The 22,368-nt window shown below is 58.9% G+C and overlaps 1 protein-coding gene across 2 annotated transcripts in view; it reads right to left on the minus strand.

Annotated features, from left to right (window-relative positions):
- Nucleotides 1-22,368, minus strand: part of GAS6 (growth arrest specific 6) — a gene marked incomplete at both ends in the record, with an annotated part of 29,344 nt that overhangs the window by 2,261 nt on the left and 4,715 nt on the right. For both annotated transcript variants that reach the window (XM_080720008.1, XM_080720007.1), the window contains 11 exons: nucleotides 608-780; nucleotides 2,568-2,736; nucleotides 3,475-3,639; nucleotides 7,344-7,533; nucleotides 7,649-7,767; nucleotides 8,746-8,867; nucleotides 10,079-10,201; nucleotides 11,180-11,302; nucleotides 11,899-12,021; nucleotides 15,386-15,448; nucleotides 16,882-16,906. In XM_080720008.1, the coding sequence (XP_080576134.1) occupies nucleotides 608-780; nucleotides 2,568-2,736; nucleotides 3,475-3,639; nucleotides 7,344-7,533; nucleotides 7,649-7,767; nucleotides 8,746-8,867; nucleotides 10,079-10,201; nucleotides 11,180-11,302; nucleotides 11,899-12,021; nucleotides 15,386-15,448; nucleotides 16,882-16,906 (1,395 nt within the window). The remainder of the gene's footprint in view (nucleotides 1-607; nucleotides 781-2,567; nucleotides 2,737-3,474; nucleotides 3,640-7,343; nucleotides 7,534-7,648; nucleotides 7,768-8,745; nucleotides 8,868-10,078; nucleotides 10,202-11,179; nucleotides 11,303-11,898; nucleotides 12,022-15,385; nucleotides 15,449-16,881; nucleotides 16,907-22,368) is intronic.

Here is a 22,368-nt window from a genome sequence, read left to right on the forward strand (position 1 = left end):
ACGTGGCCCTGCCCCCAGGTGGCCACGATTAGTGTGGAAAAGTCTGCTGCTGCCCAGTGTGAGGAGCTGGGAAGCTCGACAGCTGGGCGGGCAGGTCCAGGGACAGGTGCCCTGGATCTGACCCACGCTCTCCCGCTTTGGACGGGGCAAGAGATGAAGATGTTTCCAATGACTCCTAAACTTCTGGGCGAACACTGGGGTGCCTGACTGTGTGGGTGTCCGCAGGTGTGGCAGGGACCACATCAGAGGAGGACCAAGTCCAGGGCTCTGCCTGGGGTCACCAGGCATGGGCCAATCGCAGGCCAAGTTTTGAGAGAAACTTGGAATTTGAATTTGCTAGCCACACCCCCTTGGTTTACACTGAGTGGTGTGGCAGGGCACATGCCCAAGGCCACAGTGGGCGGCATGCTGGTCTAGACCCAGGCAGGCCACCTCGGCCATAGCACTTTTTCTTCACAGTCTTCTTGAGGTGACCACCCAGGGGCTCATGTGTCCAGACCATGGTAAAGTAGGGCTGCATCAGCCCCCCCACGGCAGGATGAAGCCAGACTGTAACCTCAGGCAGCCCAGGCACTGGCCCTGCATGGGAGCAGAGGCACGGTCCTACCTGCTTCTTGAGTTTCTTGGTGGAGTGGTAGTCGACCAGGGCCACAGAGAGGGCCACGGTGTGGTCCTCGAGCACCAGTGCCAGCAGTACCCCAGTGTCTGCGGCAGGGCGGATCCGAGCCACCACCTCTATTCCCCAGGTTGTTTCAGTGCCGACGTCTGGGGATGTCCGTGCTGCGATGAAAGCCGCGCATTACAAGGCAGTACGCATGCCAGAAAGGAGAGAGTGAAGGTCAGCTGGACAGAGCGGAGCCTGCAAGGATGGTCGGACGCCTGCTTTTGGCATGGGGAGATGCCAGGGCAGCGCTGAGTCTTTATAGACCACGTTGCCTTGGCACACAGCCAGTACAGACTGAAGAGACAGAAGACCCCAGCGCTGAGCTCAGACTGCCTGCACATGGGCACCAGGGCACCTGTGGCAGCCTCCCTTCTCGCCCCACTTCCCAACGCCCCTCTAGCAACCCTCAGGCTGCAGAGATCCGCTGTGGGGTTGCAGGGCACACACTGCAGCCACTGCCCACCTCCCAGGCTCCCCACTTCCTCCTGCGGCAGGGTCCTTGGCCTTGGGTCCTGCTGGCGCCTCCAGGCAGTTCTGCAGGCAGAGTTTGCCCAAGAGCTCAGAGTACTGAGCAAATGGACGCGGTGGGTGGCACTGTGCCAGCAGACCACAGGCAACCCTTTCCTCATGATTCCAGAGCCCCAGGACTGACTGACTGTTCATGTACACACTATATGTATGTAAGTCTCACATGTGTACACAGCTAGATGATACAGGTATCCATGTCCCTCCTTTGGTAGAAAGCAGGAACCTGTTCTTCCAGGGCAGAGTCCCCAGGAGAACCCCGCCCCCCTGGTTTTTAAGTTTCTGACTTCCCAAAGGCTCCCAGGTGCTGGGAGCTGCACTGGGCAAGTGGCCTGGGCCCAGGTCTGAAGGCAAGGCCACAGTGCCTGTCCCTCCCCGCTAGAGTTCCTATACCAAGTCCTGCCTGTGCCTACACATGTGTGCAGTGTTCAGGCCTCAACAGTGTGCTGAGGTCAATGCTCACTGGAACAGCAAGACTCAAACGTGCTGTTTATTGTGAGCAAGGAGATAGCACGCCCTCACCCTGCTGTGTCCCTGCTGGGTGCCCTTGCCCTGCAGCTGGCCAGGCTCCAGGGACAACCATCCTTCCTGGGGAGGCTTCTCGGCGAGTGAGTGCCAAGTGCCTTTCTCCTCTGACCTCGAGATCTATGGGCCCTAACCATCCCAGTGGCTGTGTTTAAGAAGTCACAGGCTCTGCTCTGTAGGTGCTGGGGGACTCTGGCCCAGGCCTCTGCTCCCCAGCCATCCCGGGCCTACCTGGCTTCAGTATCAACACAGTCTAATACCAATGGACCAAGACCCCAGCACCACCACACCTAATCCCAACACAGACTGCACCACAGACCCTGCCGTGCCTCCCTCCCTTCTGCAGAGCACAGACCTGGCACTCCTGGGAGGCCTGGCTCTGCTCGCACTGTCTCTCTTGGGGCAGAGTCTAGTGGCCTGGGCACTGACCACAGGGCCGAGGGTGTGGGGGCACCCCGCCCATCTTTTCTATTCTCCCACCTTCCTCCTCTGTTAGTCTGGGGCAGCCACCTTGGACCCCCCTCCATCCTGTGGTAGGGAAAACAAGGGCAGATGTGCTCCAGGCTTCCCCATCTGCCTGGACTGTCTGAGCTCCTCCTGTCCAGGCACTTTCTGCCAAGGGCCCTCCCGCCCCTCCCCAGGCTGGCCATTTCTGACTATCACACCTGTCTCCCCAATTCTTCTCTCTGGCTAACGCTGGAGCCAGGTGGCCATGCTGGGAGCTGGGCCTCGTCTGCCCGCTGCACCTGCTGGGCCTGTGGTGGTGTCAGCCTATCTTGACCCCCACTGTGGTGGGCTGCTTGCTGTCTGGAAGCCCACCATAGACAGCTGCCTGCAGAAGGGGGAGGCCTACCATAGCTGAGCCTGTAAAAGGCAAATCCGCTCCCAGGGAAGAAGGACCCTCTCTCGGTCGCGGAGAAGCACTGCATCCTTGTGTCCGACCTCACCGTCTCTTGGATGGTGTTGTCTTCACCGTTCAGCCAGTTCCAGCTCCTCATGCAGCCATCCAGACGGGGGTTGATCTGGAAAGACAGATAAGTCCCAGTGGCCTCCTGGGATCTATGGCACCACGATTCTAGACAGGAGGAGGAGAGGCCACACACCTGGCCCACCCTGACCCTGGGCAGGCTCCCCCTGCTCAACCTGTGAAATCTGTGGCATAAAAGGTAAATCCTGTCTGTGGTGGGCCCTTGACAGAAGGCTCTCTGCTACCAAATGGCTCGTAATAACTGTTTCCACGCAGGATAAGGACAATGTGCATTAGGAGCAGCCCGCCTGCTCTGTCCTGCTTACCAGGCATGGCCACCTGCTGCCCAGGTGTGCAGGAGCCACACTTCACGACAGGCATGCCTGCTCTCACCTGCCCAGATGCACAGCTGGAGATCAGACCCAGGGTCTGAGGGGGGCAGTTCTGAGGGTGGCTGTGGGCCACATGGGGGGCAGGAACAGTGTAAATGTCTCCAAGAACTGCAGGCTACGGCTGGGCCAGGCATTGTGATGCACGCGGCAGGATGCCCCCAGTGACCCTCAAGTTAGCACATCGGTGCCAACCTGACCCCGGTGCCAAAGTCTGCTTTCTATTTGGAGTGGACAGTGCACTCCTCAAACCAAGGGGTAGTGAGCTGGGAGTTAGAGACACTGCGGGAAGGAGGGGAAGGCAGGATCGGGCAGCGACCACTACTACTGCAACAGCTCGGCAGGGGCACCAGCCCCAAAGGTAGAACGTCTTTGGTGCCACCAGCCCTGAGGACGGCACTCACCGGCTGGACGAGGTCATTCTTCTGGAAGGGGATGCCGCCCACGGTGAGGTTCAGGTGATACAGGCCCCTGTCCAGCTGGAAGAGATCCCCGGCCACCGCGATCTTCATGACAGCGTCCTTGTTAACCTTGATCACCAGATTCCGATCCAGCTCCTCGATGGAGATCTGAGGAAGGCCACCGCTGTGAGGACAGGTGCCCAACCCCAGGAGGCCTGGCCCTAGGCACCCATCCTGAGAGGGCCACCAAGGGGGCCAGGCCCTTCCCCAAGGCCCCCAGCCCGAGGGGGTCCCAACTGAGGGAGGCCAGCCTCCTGTCACCTGGGCCAAGAAGGCCACAGCGAGGCCAGGCCTGTGCCCCCAGCAGAGGCCGGGACCTGCACTGCCATGCTTGGGCAGGGGTGCGTGGCCACCATCGTGGCTCACCTTGTGAGCCAGAGGTCAGGACTCTGCGAACAGGAGGCAGGATCCAACGGAGAGGTGGTGACCTTGCCCATGTGCTTAGGGAGATCAAAACTTGTGACAGGAAACTTACACAGAAGGCCCTTTGTCACTTTTGCCAGTTTTCAAAAACCCGATGACGCATGTCCGATGCAGCTCACGCTCCACAGAGAGGCCCAGGCCTGCCGTCTGCCACGAGGCTGTGCTCGGGCCAGGCACGTCTGATCTTATCTGACCCGTCCTTCACAGGGGACACACAAGAGCCGCGTGCTCTCCCTCTTCTGAGTGAGATGTCCTCAGTGCCGGTGGCCGGGGCCCCTGGGGACTGAGGACAGGACTTTGGGGGCCTACGGGCCACTCTGGACCATGACACAATCAGCCAGATGCTGAGCCACAAGCCAGGCCAAACACTAAAGCACCTCAGTGTTTAAAATCTCCTTGCTGCAAAACAGCACAAACAGAAAAACTCAAAAAGCACATAGCACGGTGGGCCAACAGGGCAGCCAACAGCTGAGGAACACAGTCAGATCCCTGAGAGCCCACCCCCAGAGGCCGCTCCTTAAAAGTATCTGACTCCTGCCTTTCCTTACGGATCTGCCACCAATCTGGAAATCTGAATGAAGATTGGTTTTGCAGTTCGGGTCCTGATGAGGGAGGGCGCATGCTCGCTCTCGGGTGGGGTCTCTGCACTGCACACACAGGGGTCCGAGTGGCCGGGAGAGCACGCCTGCTGCTCTGCCGCTGTCCACTGTCCGCCCAACTCTCCTGCCAGGAATGCTGCTGCCTGGCACCTGGCCTGGGTGTCCAGTTCTCTCTGACTGCACTGGACGCTGTGTTGAGGGAGTTTCAGGCCAACTCCTCGTTCTCCTCCACAGATGCCTCACTAGCCAGCCACCAGTGTCCTGCTCAGGCCCCAGGGGCCGCAGACCTACAGGAGGCCTGGCCCTGGCCCTGGGCCCTGGGCCCTGGCCGCACACCTGGCTTTCTCAGGCACTCAGCTGTGGTGCTTACCTTGGCTCCCCCTTAGCCTACACACCAAGCCAGTGCAGGCACCTTCTCCGTGGTAGCTCTTGTCCCCATCTCCTCTGGCTGGACTCCAGCCCTGCCAACAGCCTTCCACATCGCGAAGCTGCCCAAGGCCTGCAGGAGGACGGTTCCCTCCTGCTCTCAGAGCCTTGGGTAGCCAGGGAGGGGGCTGGCCACTGCAGCAGGGCCTGCGGGGCCCTGAGCACAGCTGCAGGCCTGCCACCAGAAGGGCTGGGGCAGCAAGTCAAGTGCCACTCCGCAGGGTGAGCCTGCCAGGGCACGGGGTACAGCACAGTACCAGAGCCCAGCCTGCCGTCACGTTCCTGCAGAGCCCCTGTGGCAACACGGCCACACCAGGATCCCACCAACTGCTGCTCGGAATGCCTCCTTCCTGACCTCCTGAAGAACACCCATCCCTAGAGAGGACCCTGTGCTGGCTGAGCCTGCAGTTGACGTGGGAGCCTGGTGTTGGTGCCGTACTAAGTGACCCTTTTAGGCATACCTCCGTGGCTCACACAGCCCTACCTCTGTGGCCTACACAGCCCCTCTGGTCTACACCCTACCTCCATGGTTTACAAAGCCGCTCTGTGGTCTACACAGCCCCCTCTGTGGCCTACACCCCACTTCTGTGGTCTACACAGCCCCTCTGTGGTCTACACAGCCCCCTCTGTGGTCTACACAGCCCTTTCTGTAGTCTATACCCCACCTCTGTGGTCTACACAACCCTCTCTGTAGTCTATACCCCACCTCTGTGGTCTACACAGCCGCCTCTGTGGTCTACACCCCACTTCCACAGTCTACACAGCCCTCTGTGGTCTACACCCCACCTCTGTGGTCCACACCCCACCTCTGTGGTCTACACGGCCCCCTCTGTGGTCTACACTCCACCTCTGTGGTCTACAAGCCCTCTCTGTGGTCTACACCCCACCTCTGTGGTCTACACAGCCCCCTCTGTCATCTACAATTCACCTCTGTGGTCTACACAGCCCCCTCTGTGGTCTACACCCCACCCCTGTGGTCTGCACAGCCCCCTCTGTGGTCTACACAGCCCCCTCTGTGGTCTACATAACTCCTCCTGTGGTCCACAACTGGCTTCGTGTGCTAACACCCCTCCTGGCCTCTGCCCACACCAGCCCAGCCCGGGATTCTCTGGCTCACCAGGGCATGGCCTTTGGACTGGCTGCCCTCGCCACCCTCACCTCACGTAAGCACCCCCAGCGTCCTGACCCTCAGCATACCTGCTTGAAGGCAGAAGAACACTTTTTATTTCTAAGTCCTTGACAGTTAATTCAGTGGCTGGCAAGACTGAATGCTTAAGGACAAATAAATTCCTCTGAAACTTTCCACGCAGAACTTTAATCTCTACAACTGCACTAGACATCTTCCGGATCTCCTAGGGGAACACTTGTTTCTTTTTTGCTAATGTGGAAACACTTTATGTGCTTGGGTTTGAATAGGCCAGGAGCGCGTGGCGTGTAGGGTCGGCAGGGCAGGGACCTGCAGGAAAGGCCCGGTGTGCTGGCCTCCAGAAGCTGCCTCGCTCCTGGCTCCATCAGGCAGGACTGGCTTGCAATGAGGCTCCCCGCCAGCAGTCCCCGCCCCTCCCTTGGCCCCGGCTGTGCGGGGCACCTGCTGTCCACTCTGACTCTGCTTCCTTCTTGATATTCCTTATCTACAGCTTTGCTGAGAGTGCCCTTCCTGCTGCGGGGAGATCCTGCTACTTTAAGGACAGGACGTTGCTTGGCAGGTGGGAATGCCAGCAGACGTCTGAGGGTTCCATCTGCACAGGCCAGGGTGGAACTTTCCATTTTGTCTTCTAAGGGAAAAAGAGTGTCTTTCGGTTTCTCTTCCAAACATTTACTTCCCAAGCCTGTTTTACTGCAGAAGGACTTACTCATAGTCTGGGATATGGAACATGTGTCCAAGGCTGAACGCTGGCCAGGAGGTGGCCTGTGGCCCCCAGGGATGTGGGGAGAACCAGGGGCCAGAGTACCTCTGTGAAGGGTACCCACTGTAGGCTCACCCAGACCTTGGCAGGAAGGTCCAGGAGAGGACAGCTGTGGCCAGGAGATGCACAGGACAGCCTGGTGCCAGAGCCCAGGTATTGCGGGCTTCAAGCGGGGCCATCCTCTAAGGACGTGAAACGGCCCTGGCCTCTGCCCCCTCCTGTGGTGTCCGTGTCCCTTGATGGTCCCACCGTGGCCAGCTCCTGCATGAGGCCCTTTCTGAGGCCAGGCTCGGCCAGGAGCTGAGGCCCCACCTCATCCCCGAGCTCTACTCTGTGCCCGGTGTGAATGAAAGGGGCAGGGTCCTGTCCACGGTGGTGCTGTCAGGCTCAGAGCCCTGTCCACTCTCAAACGTGGTTGGAGTTGGCCCAGGTCAGGGGAGCCCAGCAGCCAACTCACCGTTTGCCATTCGCCGTGATTGATGATCGGCCCGCTGCTGGTGACCCGGCCAACACCGTTGTAATACAGCTGCAGCTCCAGGCGGCCGGCCCGCAGCCCAAGCACGATCCAGGTGCCTTCCACATGGCCTCCCGCAAAGAAGAGGACCCCTTCGGGGTCAAAGGTCCGGAAGTCAAACTCAGCCACCAGCCTGCAAACAGACCAAGAAACATGACGGGGTGGTTTGTGGGGCAGGTGACCAGCTGCCGGCCCAGGCGGAGCTCCACATGCAGGCTCATATCACGAGAACCTCCCGTGCTGCTCACCTGGTGGGCTGCAGCCTCTTGAAGCGCAGTCTGATCACCGGGGTCCCGCTGAACATGCGGCCCAGGTACAAGGACTTCATGCTCTTGGCCACGCTGAAGGGCACACACGGCAGGATGTCCTGCCGTGGATGGGGGCATGTCAGGAGGGGTCACCATGCCCACACCTTACCCTGAGCCCTTGGGCAGCCACCCTTCCTCAATACCCCGCTAGCTCTGGGAACCCCAGAGCCTGTGACGGCTCGATGCCTTGCCAGCACCCCTGGGGAGGGGCCGGCTCCACATGACCGCCTGACCATGTACGGTGCCGTTCTGTGGCATTTTGCCTCCTTCCAATGGAGATCCATGGCTTTTATTTTGAAACAAAATACTTAACACTCACAAAAGAGTGTGGAGAATCATAAAAATAATTCTGTGTATAATATAAAATGAACATGGAGACCCTGAAGACTCCTGTTCTAGGACATTCCCTGCTCAATGCTGTGGCTTTTCCCACTGCCCCAGGGAAGATGGAGCCAAGGAAGGCAGGGTGATCCCCTAGCGGGGCCTGCTCTGCCCACAGCCGGCCGGGTGGCGGGCCCAGCACAGCCTCGAGACAGAGCTCCACAAGAGGCCCAAGAGGCCAGGCTGAGGGGAACGTGCAGGGTGCCCAGGGCTGCAGGCCCAGCTGAGGATGCAGCCAACAGCAGGGCAGCAACCACAACTGTGGCAGTGGCTGGCTCATCTGAAGGGTTGGTGCCATGCTCCTTAGAAAACACTGGCTGTAATCCACATTCACTTAAGTGTGGCCTGGACCACCACCCCCGTGAAGTGGTGACAAGGGCCACTTGTGGACATCCCATGGCGCTGGGTGCCCACCCGTGTGGTGCTCGCTCTAGCCATGGGAGGGGCAGAGGCATGTGGCTATGCACACCCACACTAGAGCCACGCAGCCAGGCACCACGCACACCTTCCACAACACAGGGCCTGCACACGTGGTCTCGGCCTGCACCTTCGGCCCCAAAGCTTCCTCCCACCAGTGGGAGGGGAGGGCCCTGTGCACGTGTGGGGACAGGCCCTCAGGTGTGGATGGGGACCAGCCGCGGCGCCTGGCCACCCACCTCGCAGGTGTCCATGTCCGGGGACAGCTTGAGGCCCCCGCGCCCGTTGCAGTGACAGGTGTAGCTGCCGGGGGAGTTGACACAGGTCTGCTCACAGCGTCCCTGCAAGCACTCATCCACATCTGTGGCAAAGGGACACGTGGTGGGGGGCAGCCCCAGGTCATGCCCTGACCCCCCAGGTGAGTGCTCAGGACCATGCGGGTTCCCAGCTTGCCCCAGGCCAGAGCCGCAATGGCAGCCCTGCCTGCTCCTCCGGAGGCTGGCCTCAAGCCATCCCCTCAAATTTGGGAGCACAAAATGCTACAGACATCCAAGGAAGGTACTTGGACCAAGCCAAACCCACTACCTTAACAGGCTGGCACATGGCGGGTCTCAGGCTGGACTGTCTACCCAGGCCTCAGAGGATAGAGGGGCCTGTGGGACACTGGGGAGAGGGGAATGGGCAGGGCCAGGATCGCCCCAGCTTCTCACTTGGCTGTTCAGGGGCTCTGTGCTCCCTGCTCAAGGCTCAGTCCTGCTCATGGACTCCTCGGTGGCCCAGTAGGGCTCAGCGTCTCTCAGAAATGTTGGGCCTCCACATGAGAAGTGCTTCACAGGCCCATGCCCTGACACTGCAGGCATACTGGGGGGCGGGCGAGGAGCCCAAGCTGGCCCAGGAGCTGAAGGTCTCTGCTCTGTATCTGCTGTCAGCTAGAGAATGGTGTATGTGCATATGGTATGCACACATCTGACTATGTACCTGTCAGGTGTGCACACATGCGCATGAGTGTGCACCACGTGTATATGTCTCTGTGTTAATGTGCAAGCATGCTCTCACACACATGGATGTGTGCACGTACAATGCTACACACATGCATATGCACCTGTGTGTGCACAATGCCCTCATGAGTATGTGTGCCAGTATCTTTGTGTGCACATTTGAGTATGTATGTACATGTGTGCCCATGTGTGTGAGTATGTGGCGTGTGGTATATACATATGTCCATCTCCATAAGTACAAACATGTTTGTGAGCACATGTATATGTGTGAGTGTGCACACATTTCTGTGCATGTGTACTTGTGTGCTGTGTGCACTTACATGTGAGGATGTGTATGTGTGTGCATGCTCACGTGGGCATGCTGGCAGAAGCCCCACTACAGGGCAGGCGATGGGCGTGGGCGCAGTACAGGGAGACTCCTTCCTGGGCACCTGACCTTTCTCTGCCCAGTGTTTATACAGAGGCTTCCTGGGCACTGGAGCAGCGTGTGCCAGAGGAAGCCCCAATTCAGAAGTGGCTGACAGTGTTTCTGGGCTTGCGGATGGTGGGGAGATACAGGGATCAGTCTGTGTACCTCTGCAGGCCTTCTCCTGGGAGCTGTAGGCGTAGCCCTCGTCACAGAGGCAGGAGTAGGAGCCTGGCAGGTTCCTGCAGCGTGCTTCCCCGCAGGTGTCCGGGTCTCTGCACTCATCTATATCTGCAAGCAAAGCCGTAAGACCAGGGCTGTACAGACCAGCCTGGGACGGCCGGAGAGGCCACCGGGACTGGCAAGGTGGCAAGAGGAAAACACAATCCTCCAGGTGGCGGCAAGCCCAGTGCCCTTCTGAGCACTCAACCCTGCTGGGCAGTGCTGGGCACGTGAGATGTCACTGCTCAGAGTCCACCAGCAACGAGGGTGTCCTCAGTCTGCTTCTAAAGCATGGGGGCCACATCCCTCTGTCCTGGCCTGTCCCACAATGGGATGGAGCTCTGTGGCAGGCATAAATAGGACACAGGAAGGGCAGCAGCTGGCCCATGTATTTCCATGGGAATTTCATCACCTGGACAGGGCTAACCTCTGGGTTGTCAGAGATGGGGACCCTGAAAGATAAAAACAGAAACTGCTCATCCAAAATGAGCAACTGGAACAGTGACCCCCCACCCCACACCTAACCAGGTTTGCTCTCCAGCCCCTGGTGCTGTTTCCTGTCCACACTGGCACTGTGCCCCCGTCCTGGGTGCCCAGGCCTCCGGGAGCACCCTGGCACCACTAGATCAAGGGATGAGGAAGTCTGCCTGCAAGGCAGGCTACTGGTCCTCTGTAGCCCATGGCAACGACGGGGAAGGGCAGGGCATGCATGTTTGAAGTGACTTTCTGGGGTGTCCTCAGGGCTCCTGCTCTGGCTCTGGCCCCAAGAAAATAGGGACAGGCAGTGGAGAGGTCGAGCTGCCCCTGCTCCTAGGGCAGGGCCCAGGGAGCCCGAGGTAGGAGGGCTGGACAGCTGGCAATGCACAGGGGTCCTGGGCCTGCAGCCCTGCCCAAGGTGGCTGAGCTAATGGCTGCGCAGGCCTGTCTGCAGGCTGGCAGTGTCAGCGAGCCAGCCCATCAGCCCATCCCCTGCTGAGCTGGGGCAGGAGAGGAAAGGAGAGGAGGGGAGAGTGGAGGAGCCGGAGGTGCAGGCAGGCCGGGCCTCACCTTGGCAGGTCCTGCCGTCCGTGGTGAGTGCAAAGCCGCTGTGGCAGGTGCAGTAGAAGCTGCCTGGCGTGTTGTGGCAGACTTGGCTGCAGCCCCCATTCTGCTGGCCACACTCGTCCACATCTGGACACAAGGGCAGGGTGAGTCCAGCCTGCCTGCAGTGCACACACCCGCCCAGCGCCCTGTCCCCACAGACACCCTAGCCCTCCTCCTGCCTGTGGTGGGCAGTGGGAGGGTGCGGTGAGGCTGCAGCTTCAGCTCCAAGGGGCCCACCAGCCAGTGCTCAGCACTCAAGGCCCACAGCACCTGAGTGGACCCACCCAGCCCTCCGCAGGGCACAGCCTGGGCCAAGGGGCTCTGCCTGACTAAGGGCTTGCTTGCAGTTCCTGCCCCAGGTTGTTTACAGAGGTTGACTCACTCCTGAGTCGGGGTTGAAATCCCATTAGGAGGGACTGAGGCCTGTGTGGGCCTCCCAAACTCTAGCCCTGTTCCCAGAGGAGCCACCCCACTCCCCCGGTTCTCTCTGAGAGCACACAGCTTTAGGAAGAGCTCAGGGCTGCAGCATCCTGGTTCCTCACGTAGGACAGTGCCCTGTCTGAAGGAAGAGTCCTGGGAGGGATGCTGACTAGCTCAGCCCTGGGGTGGGAGTGGTCAGGAGAAGAGGTCAGGTGCATACTGCCCCAGGACTCAGGCCACCAGCCCCCAAGGCCGAGCCTCACCTTTGTCACAGTGCCGCCCTCCCCAGCCATCTCTGCACTGGCAGAAGTAGTTGCCCATGAGGTCCTGGCACACTTGCGTGCCCTCCTTGTCACAAGGGTCCGGGGTGCACTGATCAGGCAGGTCTGAGTGAGAAGACAACAAAGAGAAACTTGGCTGAGCTGTTCCCAAAGCCCTTGCAGCTGGGCAGTCAGGGCCCCAGCGGAGCGTGGGGCTGGCAGTGAGGCAGGGCCTCCTCCATCCCAGGGCCACAGCAGGTGCTAGGAGCCACCAGACCCTGAGGCCGGCCCAGGAAAGCCCAGATCCACTGGCTGGCCACCGTCTGCCTCAAGCCAGGTGAGCAGGGCCGTGCTCATGGCTGGAGCCCCCAGGAGCAGGCTCCAGAGTCCTGGGCAACCCGAGGGCTTCCAGTGACCTGAGCATCCACCTTCCTGAACCACACCCAGGCTGCCAACCAAAGCCAGACTCCTGAGCCCCCCCTACCCAGCAGCCCAGTAGGAACTGGATGGGGGGCCCCAGGCCCCAGGGCAGGAAGGTCTTCCAGGAGCTGTCCACCCCAGGCCTCTGGGAGGTTCAGGGGGGAGGTTTCAGGCCATGTATGCCCTGAGCAGTGGGACAGAGAGCAGGAGAGCCCCCAGCGTCAGCCTGCAGATTTAGGGCCAGTGGTTCAAGAAGCCCTGACGGAAGCAGCTGCCTCCCAGGGACCTCCGCATGCAGCTGAGTCTCCAGGCGGAGCCTGGAACACACTTCCCAGGGCAGAACAGCTCCCGTGTGTGAGTGCCCAGGGCATAAGGCTGGAGAAGCCAGCAGAAAGAGCTATTATTACGTCCAGGCCTCAAAGAGTCCTTTCAGTGCTGCTGGCCAGGCAGACGCGGCATGGCCTGGGTGCGGAAGGCCCCACGCTCTACTCTCTGAGGTACATGTGTGGCCTAGGCTCTGCAGCCTGCCGGATGGCCAGTGGGTCAGGGTCTGGGCAGTCCTGGAGGAGGAGCTTGCCTTTCCAGAGGCTCACAAAAGAAACTATGTATCTGGCCCCTACTGGCTCTGCTCCAGCCAGATGTGTGGTCGGGGCTCCAGCCACCTCTGGCTTGAGCTGCTGGTCCATCAACATCTCCAGTTTGTTTTTGCAGTGCTAGCGTGGAACCCAGGGGTTCACACATGCTAGGCAAGTGCCAACCACTGAGCAACAACCCCAGCCCTAGACATCTCATTCCTGGAAGTCCCTGGCTTCTTCCTCTTTGGGGTATAACCTGTTCTATCCAGGGTTTAACACTGCAGGCTGGGAGAGGGTGTGGTCACTCCATCTTAGAGGACTGAGCTTCCAGCTAACTCTGGGGTGCGGGCTTTTTTCCTGACCCTCATACCTGAGCAGTAGGCAAAGCCACCTCCCGTCTGGCCAGCAGGTGTGGGAGGACTACAGGAGGAGCAAGTGAGAGGGAAGTGCAGGTCTGTGGCCAGCACTGACTCAGCCTCTGCCCGCCTGCAGGTCTGGGCACCACACTGACCAGCGAGTCCAGGCTTCTCAGAGAAGCTCCACAATGGTGCCGGCTTCCTGTGGTCTGCCCACTGCCCACCTCAAAGGCTGCGGGTCTTGCACAAATTGCAGCCAGCAGATCACTTGCAAGTCTTGGAATAATTCTGAGGCACTTGCTTGGTGGTCTTTGGCAGGTCACTATAAATGTCTCTTGCCCTTAAGCACACAAGGCTGGGTCTGGCAGTCAGAGTTCAGGGAAATGAGGATGGGTCAGATTCCTCATCATCCTCACTGCTGTGAGCCAAAGAAACCTGCCAGAAGCCGTCCCAGTCTCCTTTATACACTGTTGTCCCCTAACTGCACTCAGAGGCTGCTGTGCACACAGCACTTTGGGACCAGAAGGGAATGGCGAAGCCCGGGCCCAGAGTCGTGAGAGGTGGGTCTGCAGCCTTGTGAGAAGTCCTGAGAGGCAGGAGGCTGTCAGAGCCTCGAAGGACCCACCACAGGAGGAAAGCTGGGGATGTGAGCGGATTTCCACTTAAATACTTGGTTAAAGAGTTAAAGTTATTTCTGAAGTATATACCTGTAATTTAGCAGGAGGGCCTAGCTGCCTTGGCCTTGAGTTTGCCTAGGATGCCACAGCCAGACTTTAAGAAGTCTGTCCCCTGAGAGAGTCTTCATACACTGGTCCCTCCATCCGAAGGAGACTCCACCACCACCCAAGTTGTTTCTCTCCCTGTTGGAAGTTTATCTCCAGGAAAAAAAAAAAAAAAAGAAAGGCCAAGCTTGCCATATGACCCTGGGCAAGTGCCCAGCAAATGCCCGTGCAGTCGGGTTGGCACATTCCGGCAAAATGGAAGAAGGATCCAATGAACAGAGTGTGGCTGCCTGGGCTGCTCCCCTGGGGCGCAGGCTGTGTCACCAGGTCGAGTGGCCTTGCCCAGGCAGCTCCGCGGGTCGCCAGGGCACCTTGGCACTCAGGGGGCATGCAGCAGGCAGCAGTCGGTGGCAGCACACCAGGTTCAAGAGCCCACCAAAGCTTTGCCCCGGGGCAGGGGGAGCAGCTAGAATCTGGACTTGGCGTGTCTGGGGCCAGCAGCTGCATGAGGCTCATCCCCTAACCAGCTCAGGGACACTCCGGGGACCTCAATCCTGTTCTGTCTCCCAACCTGCATGCCACAGAGGAAGCAGAGTCTACGTCTCATCTAGAAAGTGTCACTGCAGGATGAAACATTCTAAGGACTCTCATGCTACAAATAACCAACTAAGGCAGTGAGGTAACGCCACAGGGCACCGGGAGCAAGAGCTGATCTGCAGGAATCAGCGACTTCCAGATACACGAGCAAGTTAGAGCTAGTGAGAGAAATACCCATGCTTACCACAGCAGTAAGAGCCAGAAAAGACCTGGGACACGCAAGAACAACCCGGAAAAATCTTCAGTAACAAGAGCGAAAGAAAGGAGTGCCCGAGTCAGAGGGAGCCGAGGCCTTCAAATGAAGAACGGCCACGTGCCGGACTCATTCTTAGGACCCTGTTCTGCAGGGATGCTGAGCGGCCAAGAGGCGCCGCACACAAGAAGCTCACTAGAGTTTTGTTCATGACAAGAGAAACTGGAGGTGACCTATAAGTCAGTCAACACACATAGATTAAACAAACTTGCTGACAACTGCCACTCTGACTGTGTGCCCTGACGGCTGAGTCTCTAGCAATATGCAAAACAGAGAAACTTCCCTGCACGCTGCCCGTGCAGATAGCGTGGGCACAGGTGGCTGTGGTGCCTCTCACCAGACGCTGCAGTGGCGGGGAAACACAGGACTCACGCCCTGTGATATGCCTGCACTCTGTGCCACGTGCAGTTATCACCCATTTCAGGACGACGAGATCGGCTCGCGGAGAGGCTTGGCGTGGGGAGCAGCAAGCGAAGGTCCCGCGGCCCCCTGTGGCCAGAATCTGCCACCCTCACCAGGCCACGCCAGGCCCACAGAGCTCCCAGCAAGGCAGGAGGAGACACTTACTCTGAACGCACGTGACAAAATCAGGGCTCTTGGTGTATGGAGACCCATATTTGCTGATGCAGTCTGTAAGAGAGAAATGGACAGCGCTTTCACTCTTCCCCAGGGAAATGGAACCAGTGCCACAGCTGCTGGGTACAACCACTTCACCTGGGTGTTGGGGTCCTGTGTCCACCAGAGCGTGGCCTGTTTCTACAAACACAGAAAAGTGCCCTGTGTCTCACCCCACAGAATGTGTAACATTTGGGGAGCTTTCTGACTACAGCCAGAGAGGCCAGTGTCCAGCTGACCAGCTTGGAAACACTGTCCTTAATCTGAATATTGACCTGTCCGGGAGAGGTTGCCTGTGTTCTGAACACAGCAGACATGGTGGGAGCCAGCGGGGACCTGGCCTCCCAGCATGTGTGAGCAGGCATGGCTGTGGAGTGGTCAGGCCACCCATCTGGTCCCCAGCAGGAAACTGCTGCTCATCCCAGCATGGAGATACCGGCGTAGACAACACAGGGGCCACCAAGGAGGTGTGGTGGGGCTCAGCTTCCTCTGCCACTTGGGAGAGAGGTGGCCTGAGGGCTTCTCAGGCCATCGAGACCCCCTTTGTTGTCAGATAGACTCAGAACAGGTGCCACCGAGAGGACCTGGGCAGACAGGTTTCCCTAAGTCAAAAGACCCAGGAATACATCTCTTTCCTTGTGAGCAACATGCATCCAAAGAACTTTAAAATGGTGCAAGGTAGCTGGGTGTGGTGGCGCACACTTGTAATCCCCGTGCTTGGGAGGCAGAGACAGGAGGATAGCGCAGGTTTGAAGCCAGCCACACTGGCTTAAGAGACCCTGTTTCCAAATAAAAAATATAAAATGGGTCTGGGAGTGTAGCCCGGAGGTAGAAGGGCTTCCAGGAACCCCAGTACCACCAAAAAAAAATTTTTAAATGGCACAAGGTGAGTTCTCAGAGGGTACCCTGGGCCTCCTTCAGCGAGTGCGTGGGGTCAAAGCTGTCGTTCCCTGAGACCTGGGTGCCATTTTGCTTTTTCTCTTCTCTCCCAAGCGCGTGGGGGTTTTCTAGAGCCCGTCACAAATGCCCCCATCCTCTTTAGTGTCTAAAAGGGCTTGCTTGTGCATTCCTGCCCTTTAAACCAAAAATAAGCATTTCTTAATGTTCTCAGTTTTAATTAATAACATGGCAATGTTGATAAGCACAGCATGTGTGAACAAAGCTCCCAGGGTCCTCAATAATTTCACAAGACCAGTAGGTTTGAGGATACTCAATCAACCATACCTCCAAACAGTGGGTGGAGGCTGGACTCAATGCAGAGAAGTTTGCAAATAAAGGCACTGCACCGAGGTTCGGCCAGTGCAGAGCAAAATTACTATAAACAAACTTGTGCTTTTGACTGCATGTTCCGGACAGCTCCAAGTTCACAGTCTCCCCCCAGGGCTGACTTGGTGATGGGATTCCCGCCACAGGACTTCTGAAAACTAGGTGAAGTGGCTTGGACTTACCCAGGTATCGTGGATAAAAGTAGTCCTGCAGAAAGAGAAGAGAAAGGCACCAATTACTGGCACGGCGAGGCTCTTAGACCACACTGCTGGCCGCTGACTGATCAGGCCTTCAGACAGAAGCAGGCTGTGGAGGGAGACAGGATCTCCCAGGCTGCTCTCTGAACAACAGCCCGCCCAGACGCCCCTGCCAGGAAGGAAGACAGTGGAAGAGAGGAAGCAGGAGGCGTCTGCTGACCCAGCTTCTGCACGATGACTGCAAAGCGCCCAGCACGCCTGTCTGACTACTGTCAGGAATAAGCAAAGGAGTACTGCCCAAGCTACTTAGAAAGTACCACTCCAAGCCTCTCTGGGGAAAGGTGTACGGAGGAAGGTGATAGCCTTCTGAGTAGAAGCCAGGTGTGGTCCCAAGCACTCAGGTCCCTGCAGCCAGACTCCAGTGTCGGTTAGCTGGTGGGCCTTGAGTTAGCTCACTGTGTCTGTAAAGCCAATTGCTGGATGAGGCGGGGAGGCTGCACAGGAGGCTCCACCTTTGAATGCACACTAGGAGGCACTCCCTCAGGGCCCACTTGCCAGTCACAGACCCCAGGGCCGGTGCCACTTTCCTCAGCTCGGGCTTCCCGAGGGGCCTCTGCACAGCTCACTTGCTGCCTTCAGGCTGGCCGGCTCCATTCAAAGAGCTGTGGGGCTGCAGAGTGAGCTCAGGGGCCCAGCAGCCTCGGACAGTTCATGAAATCACATAGGCATCCAGAAAGTTCCATTAAGACTGGATGCTTTGGGGTCCTACTCCTCTGTGGCAGAGCAGGTGAGGACAAGCTGGTGTTTCTATCAGAGTGACCCTCAGTGGGAGCACCAGGAGGGCCAGTCGGGAGCCTGGGAGATGCCTGCCAGGTCAGCCTGGAGAGCTGGACCACACCCAGCCATCCACCAGGCATCTACACCCACAGGGGTGATTCTGAAACTCAGCTCCAAAATGACCCAGTGATCTTGGCAAGCCCCCCCACCCCCGGAAGAAGCCTGGTTCAGAGCATGCCTGCCCCAGGAATCCAGCAGGACCCCAGCGTCATCTCTGACCTCCTCTGGGAGGAATGGTTTTCAGTGGTCTTCTGAGCAAACTTGGCCTGAGGCAGACTCATCCTCTAAAATGGTCAGAACCTGTAGGAGAGGGCAGAAGCCGACACGTGCATTGCCAAGGCCCAGGCTCGGCTGGGCTCAAAGCGAGCTGACCATAATATGGAAAACTCAGCTGGGCCCAAAGTGTGCCAAGCTGACCGCCAGCTGTTCACACCATGATGGAAATCTCAGCAGGGTCCAAAGCGAGCCAAGCTGACCTCCAGCCTCTCATACCAAAATAAAAAACTCAGCTGGGCCCAAAGCGAGCTGACCACCAGCCTCTCATACCAAAATAAAAAACTCAGCTGGGCCCAAAGCGAGCTGGCCACCAGCCTCTCATACCAAGACCCAAACTCAGCTGGGCCCAAAGTGAGCCAAGCTGTCAGCCTCCTGTGACCATGAGGGGACTCAGTAGAGCTGCTGCCACCGAGGTGTCCCAAACACCTTCTCTGTCTCCTTGGCCCTCAGGACCCAACAAGGCCTCTGCCTGGATGGGGTGGGCTGAGGAGCTGAAGGAGCCCCTAGTCCTGACCACACTGTCCTCTCACCCAAAGGCGGGCTCCCTGAGGGCTGGCCCAACACTGCTTTGAGAACCAGAAGCAGCAGTGTGGCAATAGCAGCCAAGGCCAAGCACCATCTTCTGGGTGTGGACTCCTCTCCAGATCCACACGTGGCCAGGAACGGCCCTTACAACATAAGAAGCAGCTTGATCTTTTTGATGGTGTACTAGTAACTGACAGCCCTAACGTTTGTTTCCAAAACCTTTACAACACCTGACCCACAGATGAGGGTGGGCGCCACTGGAATTGAGAGTCTAGGAAAGGGCTAAAACTCACTAATGCTGTGACCATGGCCTTATCTTGCTAAATCAGCTGCCAAGGGCAAACACTCAAGGTGAATTGCCCTTGCTGGGCTGTCCTTGCTCTGGGCGTGAGACAAGGGTTCATGCTATCTCAGCAGGCATGCGGACCCCACCTCACAGCAGGAATACACAGGCCCTGGCCGCTGCCCTCACCCACACCCTCGGCTCCGTTCACACCCCTGCAGTGTGGGCCCCACTAAGTCCTCTGTCCTTTCTCCCCCAAGCTCACATCCTAGGCTTCTCCCACCCGCTGCCTGTTCACGCTGCACAGAACAGAGATGCTGACTCTGCCGCACACACACGTACTCCTGAGGGCTCTTCAAGCCCAGGTCAGTGGGGCCACCTCAGAAGGGAGGCGGTCTGGACTGGGACTGTGCATCTACCCAGCAAAGAAGCTGTGCCAGAGACGGCAAGGACGCCCAGGTCCGTCCTCAAGGTTGTTCTGCAGCATGGTCACAGGCGGCCAGGCACAGTCCTGCAGGGTGACTCTGCAGCAGGCGCCCTGAGGCCCCCACAGCTCACTGGGACCACCGACAGTGGCAGGGCCTGAACTGCAGGGGGAGGGAACATGACAGCCATGTGGGATCGGCCAGATTCCTGACAGAACTAGAAGCACCTGTCCCCTCTCTACATTGACTTGCTCTTCCTCCTTCTCCCAGTGCTTCTCTGGGGCCAGCCTCACAGGGGAACGGCTGTGCATGTCTCGACGTGGCCATGTCCTCTGGTAGCCCTTGCTGGGCATCGGGGCAGTCGGCCTGAGCAGCACCAGCTCTGTGCTACAGAGGCCTTGACTTGCAGTGGGCAGCAACCTCTACCCTAGGAGGCGTCAGGGCAGGGAGACGCTATGCTTGCTGGGAGCTGTATGCCTGGGTCCCTGTCCCCTTCCCTCCCTGATGTAGCCCAGCTTGCCTAGGGAGAGGGAACGTAGGCTCCTCCACCTCACAGGTGGACAGAGGTGGGCAGGCAGGCAGGCACCAGGCGTGGGCCTCTGAACTCTGCTCAAAGGCCTCCCCACGGTAGAGATCTGCAGCCATCTCCACAGCCCCTATCCTTGGCTACTCGACTGGTGTGACCCAGAGCAGTGCACATGGGCCGGTGTGTGAGGGACAGCAGGAGGAGAGCTGAGCGAGGGCAGCTGACCAGGGCCTGGTTCTCTGCACGCCTTGCTGGAACACAGACTGGAAGGCTGGAGCCGCATGTGAGCTGGCAGGGGCCCTGGGCTGCTGGCCAGTCGCCTGGGTCATGGGCCCACAGAGGCAGAGGGAGGCCAGTGGATGGCAGCATGGGTACTTGCTAGGCCCCGCTGGCCATGGGGCTGGAGCTGCAGCACCTCATGGTCAGGCTGGTAATGGGATTCCCGGTCCCAGACTCAGCCCTGCAGATATTAGCTTGTATATCCCCAGACTCGTGGCGGAGACAGTAAATCTGTGAAGTCCCACTTACTGTCTTCATGGGAGCCCATGGCAGGCTTGGCTTTCCTTTCAGGCATCAAGGCCATGCACAGAGGGCCTGACCGCTTCCCGTGCTCTCAGTGCTGGCCCTCGGGGAAGGAGGCTGCAGCCTCTCAGGTGGAATGAGGGGCTGAGGGGTCAGGGCTACCTGGAGCGGACAGAGGCTGTGCTCGGCCACTTGGCTACGTGAAGGTGAAGTCAACCCTGGCAGGAGGCTGTGCGGCCATCGATGGGATGGAAGTGACCATGGCGAGGGAGGCCACAAGGACAATGTCCGGGCTTTGGCCACCATGGCAGGGGAGAGACGCAGAAGCACTGCTTGCCGTGGCGGGACAGTGACTCCCACGAGGGAGACGGAGACCGCAGGGAGGCTGGAGCAGCATCAGCACCCCAGCCCATGCCCAGAGCCCAGGTGGGAGCGGCACACTTCACAGTGCTCCCGCATCTTAGCCCCCGGAAAAGCAGAAGCATGCGTGTTCTGATCATACGAAACAGCAAGGTGAAGCCAAAGCCGAGGGGAGGCGTGGGGAGGGCTCCAGCGCCGCCGGGAGGGCCTGCGGTGGACCCACGCCGACACCGGGAACGCCAGTCAGCTCAGCAAGCATGGTGGGCTTGGGGCCCGCGTCTAGTCATGCCTCTCACAGCTGACGTGGTGCCCCACAGACGCCTGCGCCTCAGCATGCCAAGGCAGGAACGGGGTGCCAGCCCCCGGCCTATAATTCCGGGACAGAAGCTCTTGCGACAGTCTTGTTTGTTGCTGGCTTATAAAAGGAGGTCTGCATGCACCGTGGGACCATGATGGGCTGCTCTGTGGGGTTTTCAGGGACAGTAGCCTGGGAGGATCCGTGGCAGCCATCACCTGAGTTGATGGCTCAACTCAGAGCCCTCCTGGGGCCCTGGCCAGGGAGTACAGGGCACTTTCTGGTGGCATCTTCTCCTGCAGCAGAGCAGGGCCCCTGGCTGGACTGGGCCCCATGCAGCTGGCTTACTAAGACAACCCAGGGCAAGGGACACTTAGCTCACGCCACTGCTGCTGGACCCCCGGCCAGTGCTCAGGGCCAGTGCCATGCCTGAGGGTGCCTGTGCCTTGCCAGGCTAAGCCATCTGCCCCGAGAAGTCAGGGACAGGGCCCCGGGCTGCCGGCCACCACGCTGGTGGGGCTCCCTGCGGTGTACTGCTCAGCCGTCCTGGAGAGAGTGGGTTCTGCCTAGTACACTCCTGGAGACCACGCAGGTTCGCGAGGCTGTGCCCCAGCACCACCTACAGGAGGAGCTGCTGTGCCCCACACACGGGGCTGGTTCCTGCTCATGCTCCTGGGTCACCCTCAGAGGCTGAGAACAGGGAGCGCTGTGGGGACCTGCCACAGCCCCAACACAAGCCTCTTAGCACAGGGCTGTTCTCCACGTCCTGAAGCTGGGACCCGGACAGCAGTCTGCCTGTGGGGCAGCAGACAGCAGACTGGGACCCGGACAGCAGACTGCTGTCACGAGGACAAAACCCCTGACCTTGCACGCGTGTGTGGTCAGTATCAGGAGATTCCTCCTCCACCCTCAGATACGCCCTGAGACTGTTCCAGGCACCTGTGATGCCCAGGCTTTCCAAAGTAGTCTTATTTTTCTTATCTATCTTTGACACTGTTCTGGTCAGTTTTGAAGTAGATTTCGGACCACCTGCCTACAAGCACCGTCTTATTATTCCCACCGTGTGAGAAGGGAAAAACGGGGAACAGTCCCAGCACCAAAGTCCACAGCCTGGGCCCCCCGCACGGCTTCCTGAGTGTCCGGCTGGCTGACCTGAGAGCAGAAACAAGAAAGTTCAGCTGCGTGGGCCTTCCGCTTCCATGGGGGCACTCAGCTGGGAGTCCTAAAGCACACTACCCTAGCCCTGCAGGGTGCTGCTCCTGTGTGTTAGGGTCCCATCTGCACAGAGGCACAGTGAGCACCAGGAGGGGACCCCGGGGCAGCTGAGGCAGGAGCTGTGGCCACAGAGCCCCCAGGGCCTGCACTTCCACAAAGAAAGCCCCCAGAGGAGGTCCTCACAGAACTGGCTCCCTGCAGGTTTGGG

This window comes from Muscardinus avellanarius, assembly GCF_963383645.1.
Source record: "Muscardinus avellanarius genome assembly, chromosome: 2".
NCBI classification, from domain to species: Eukaryota; Metazoa; Chordata; class Mammalia; order Rodentia; family Gliridae; genus Muscardinus; species Muscardinus avellanarius.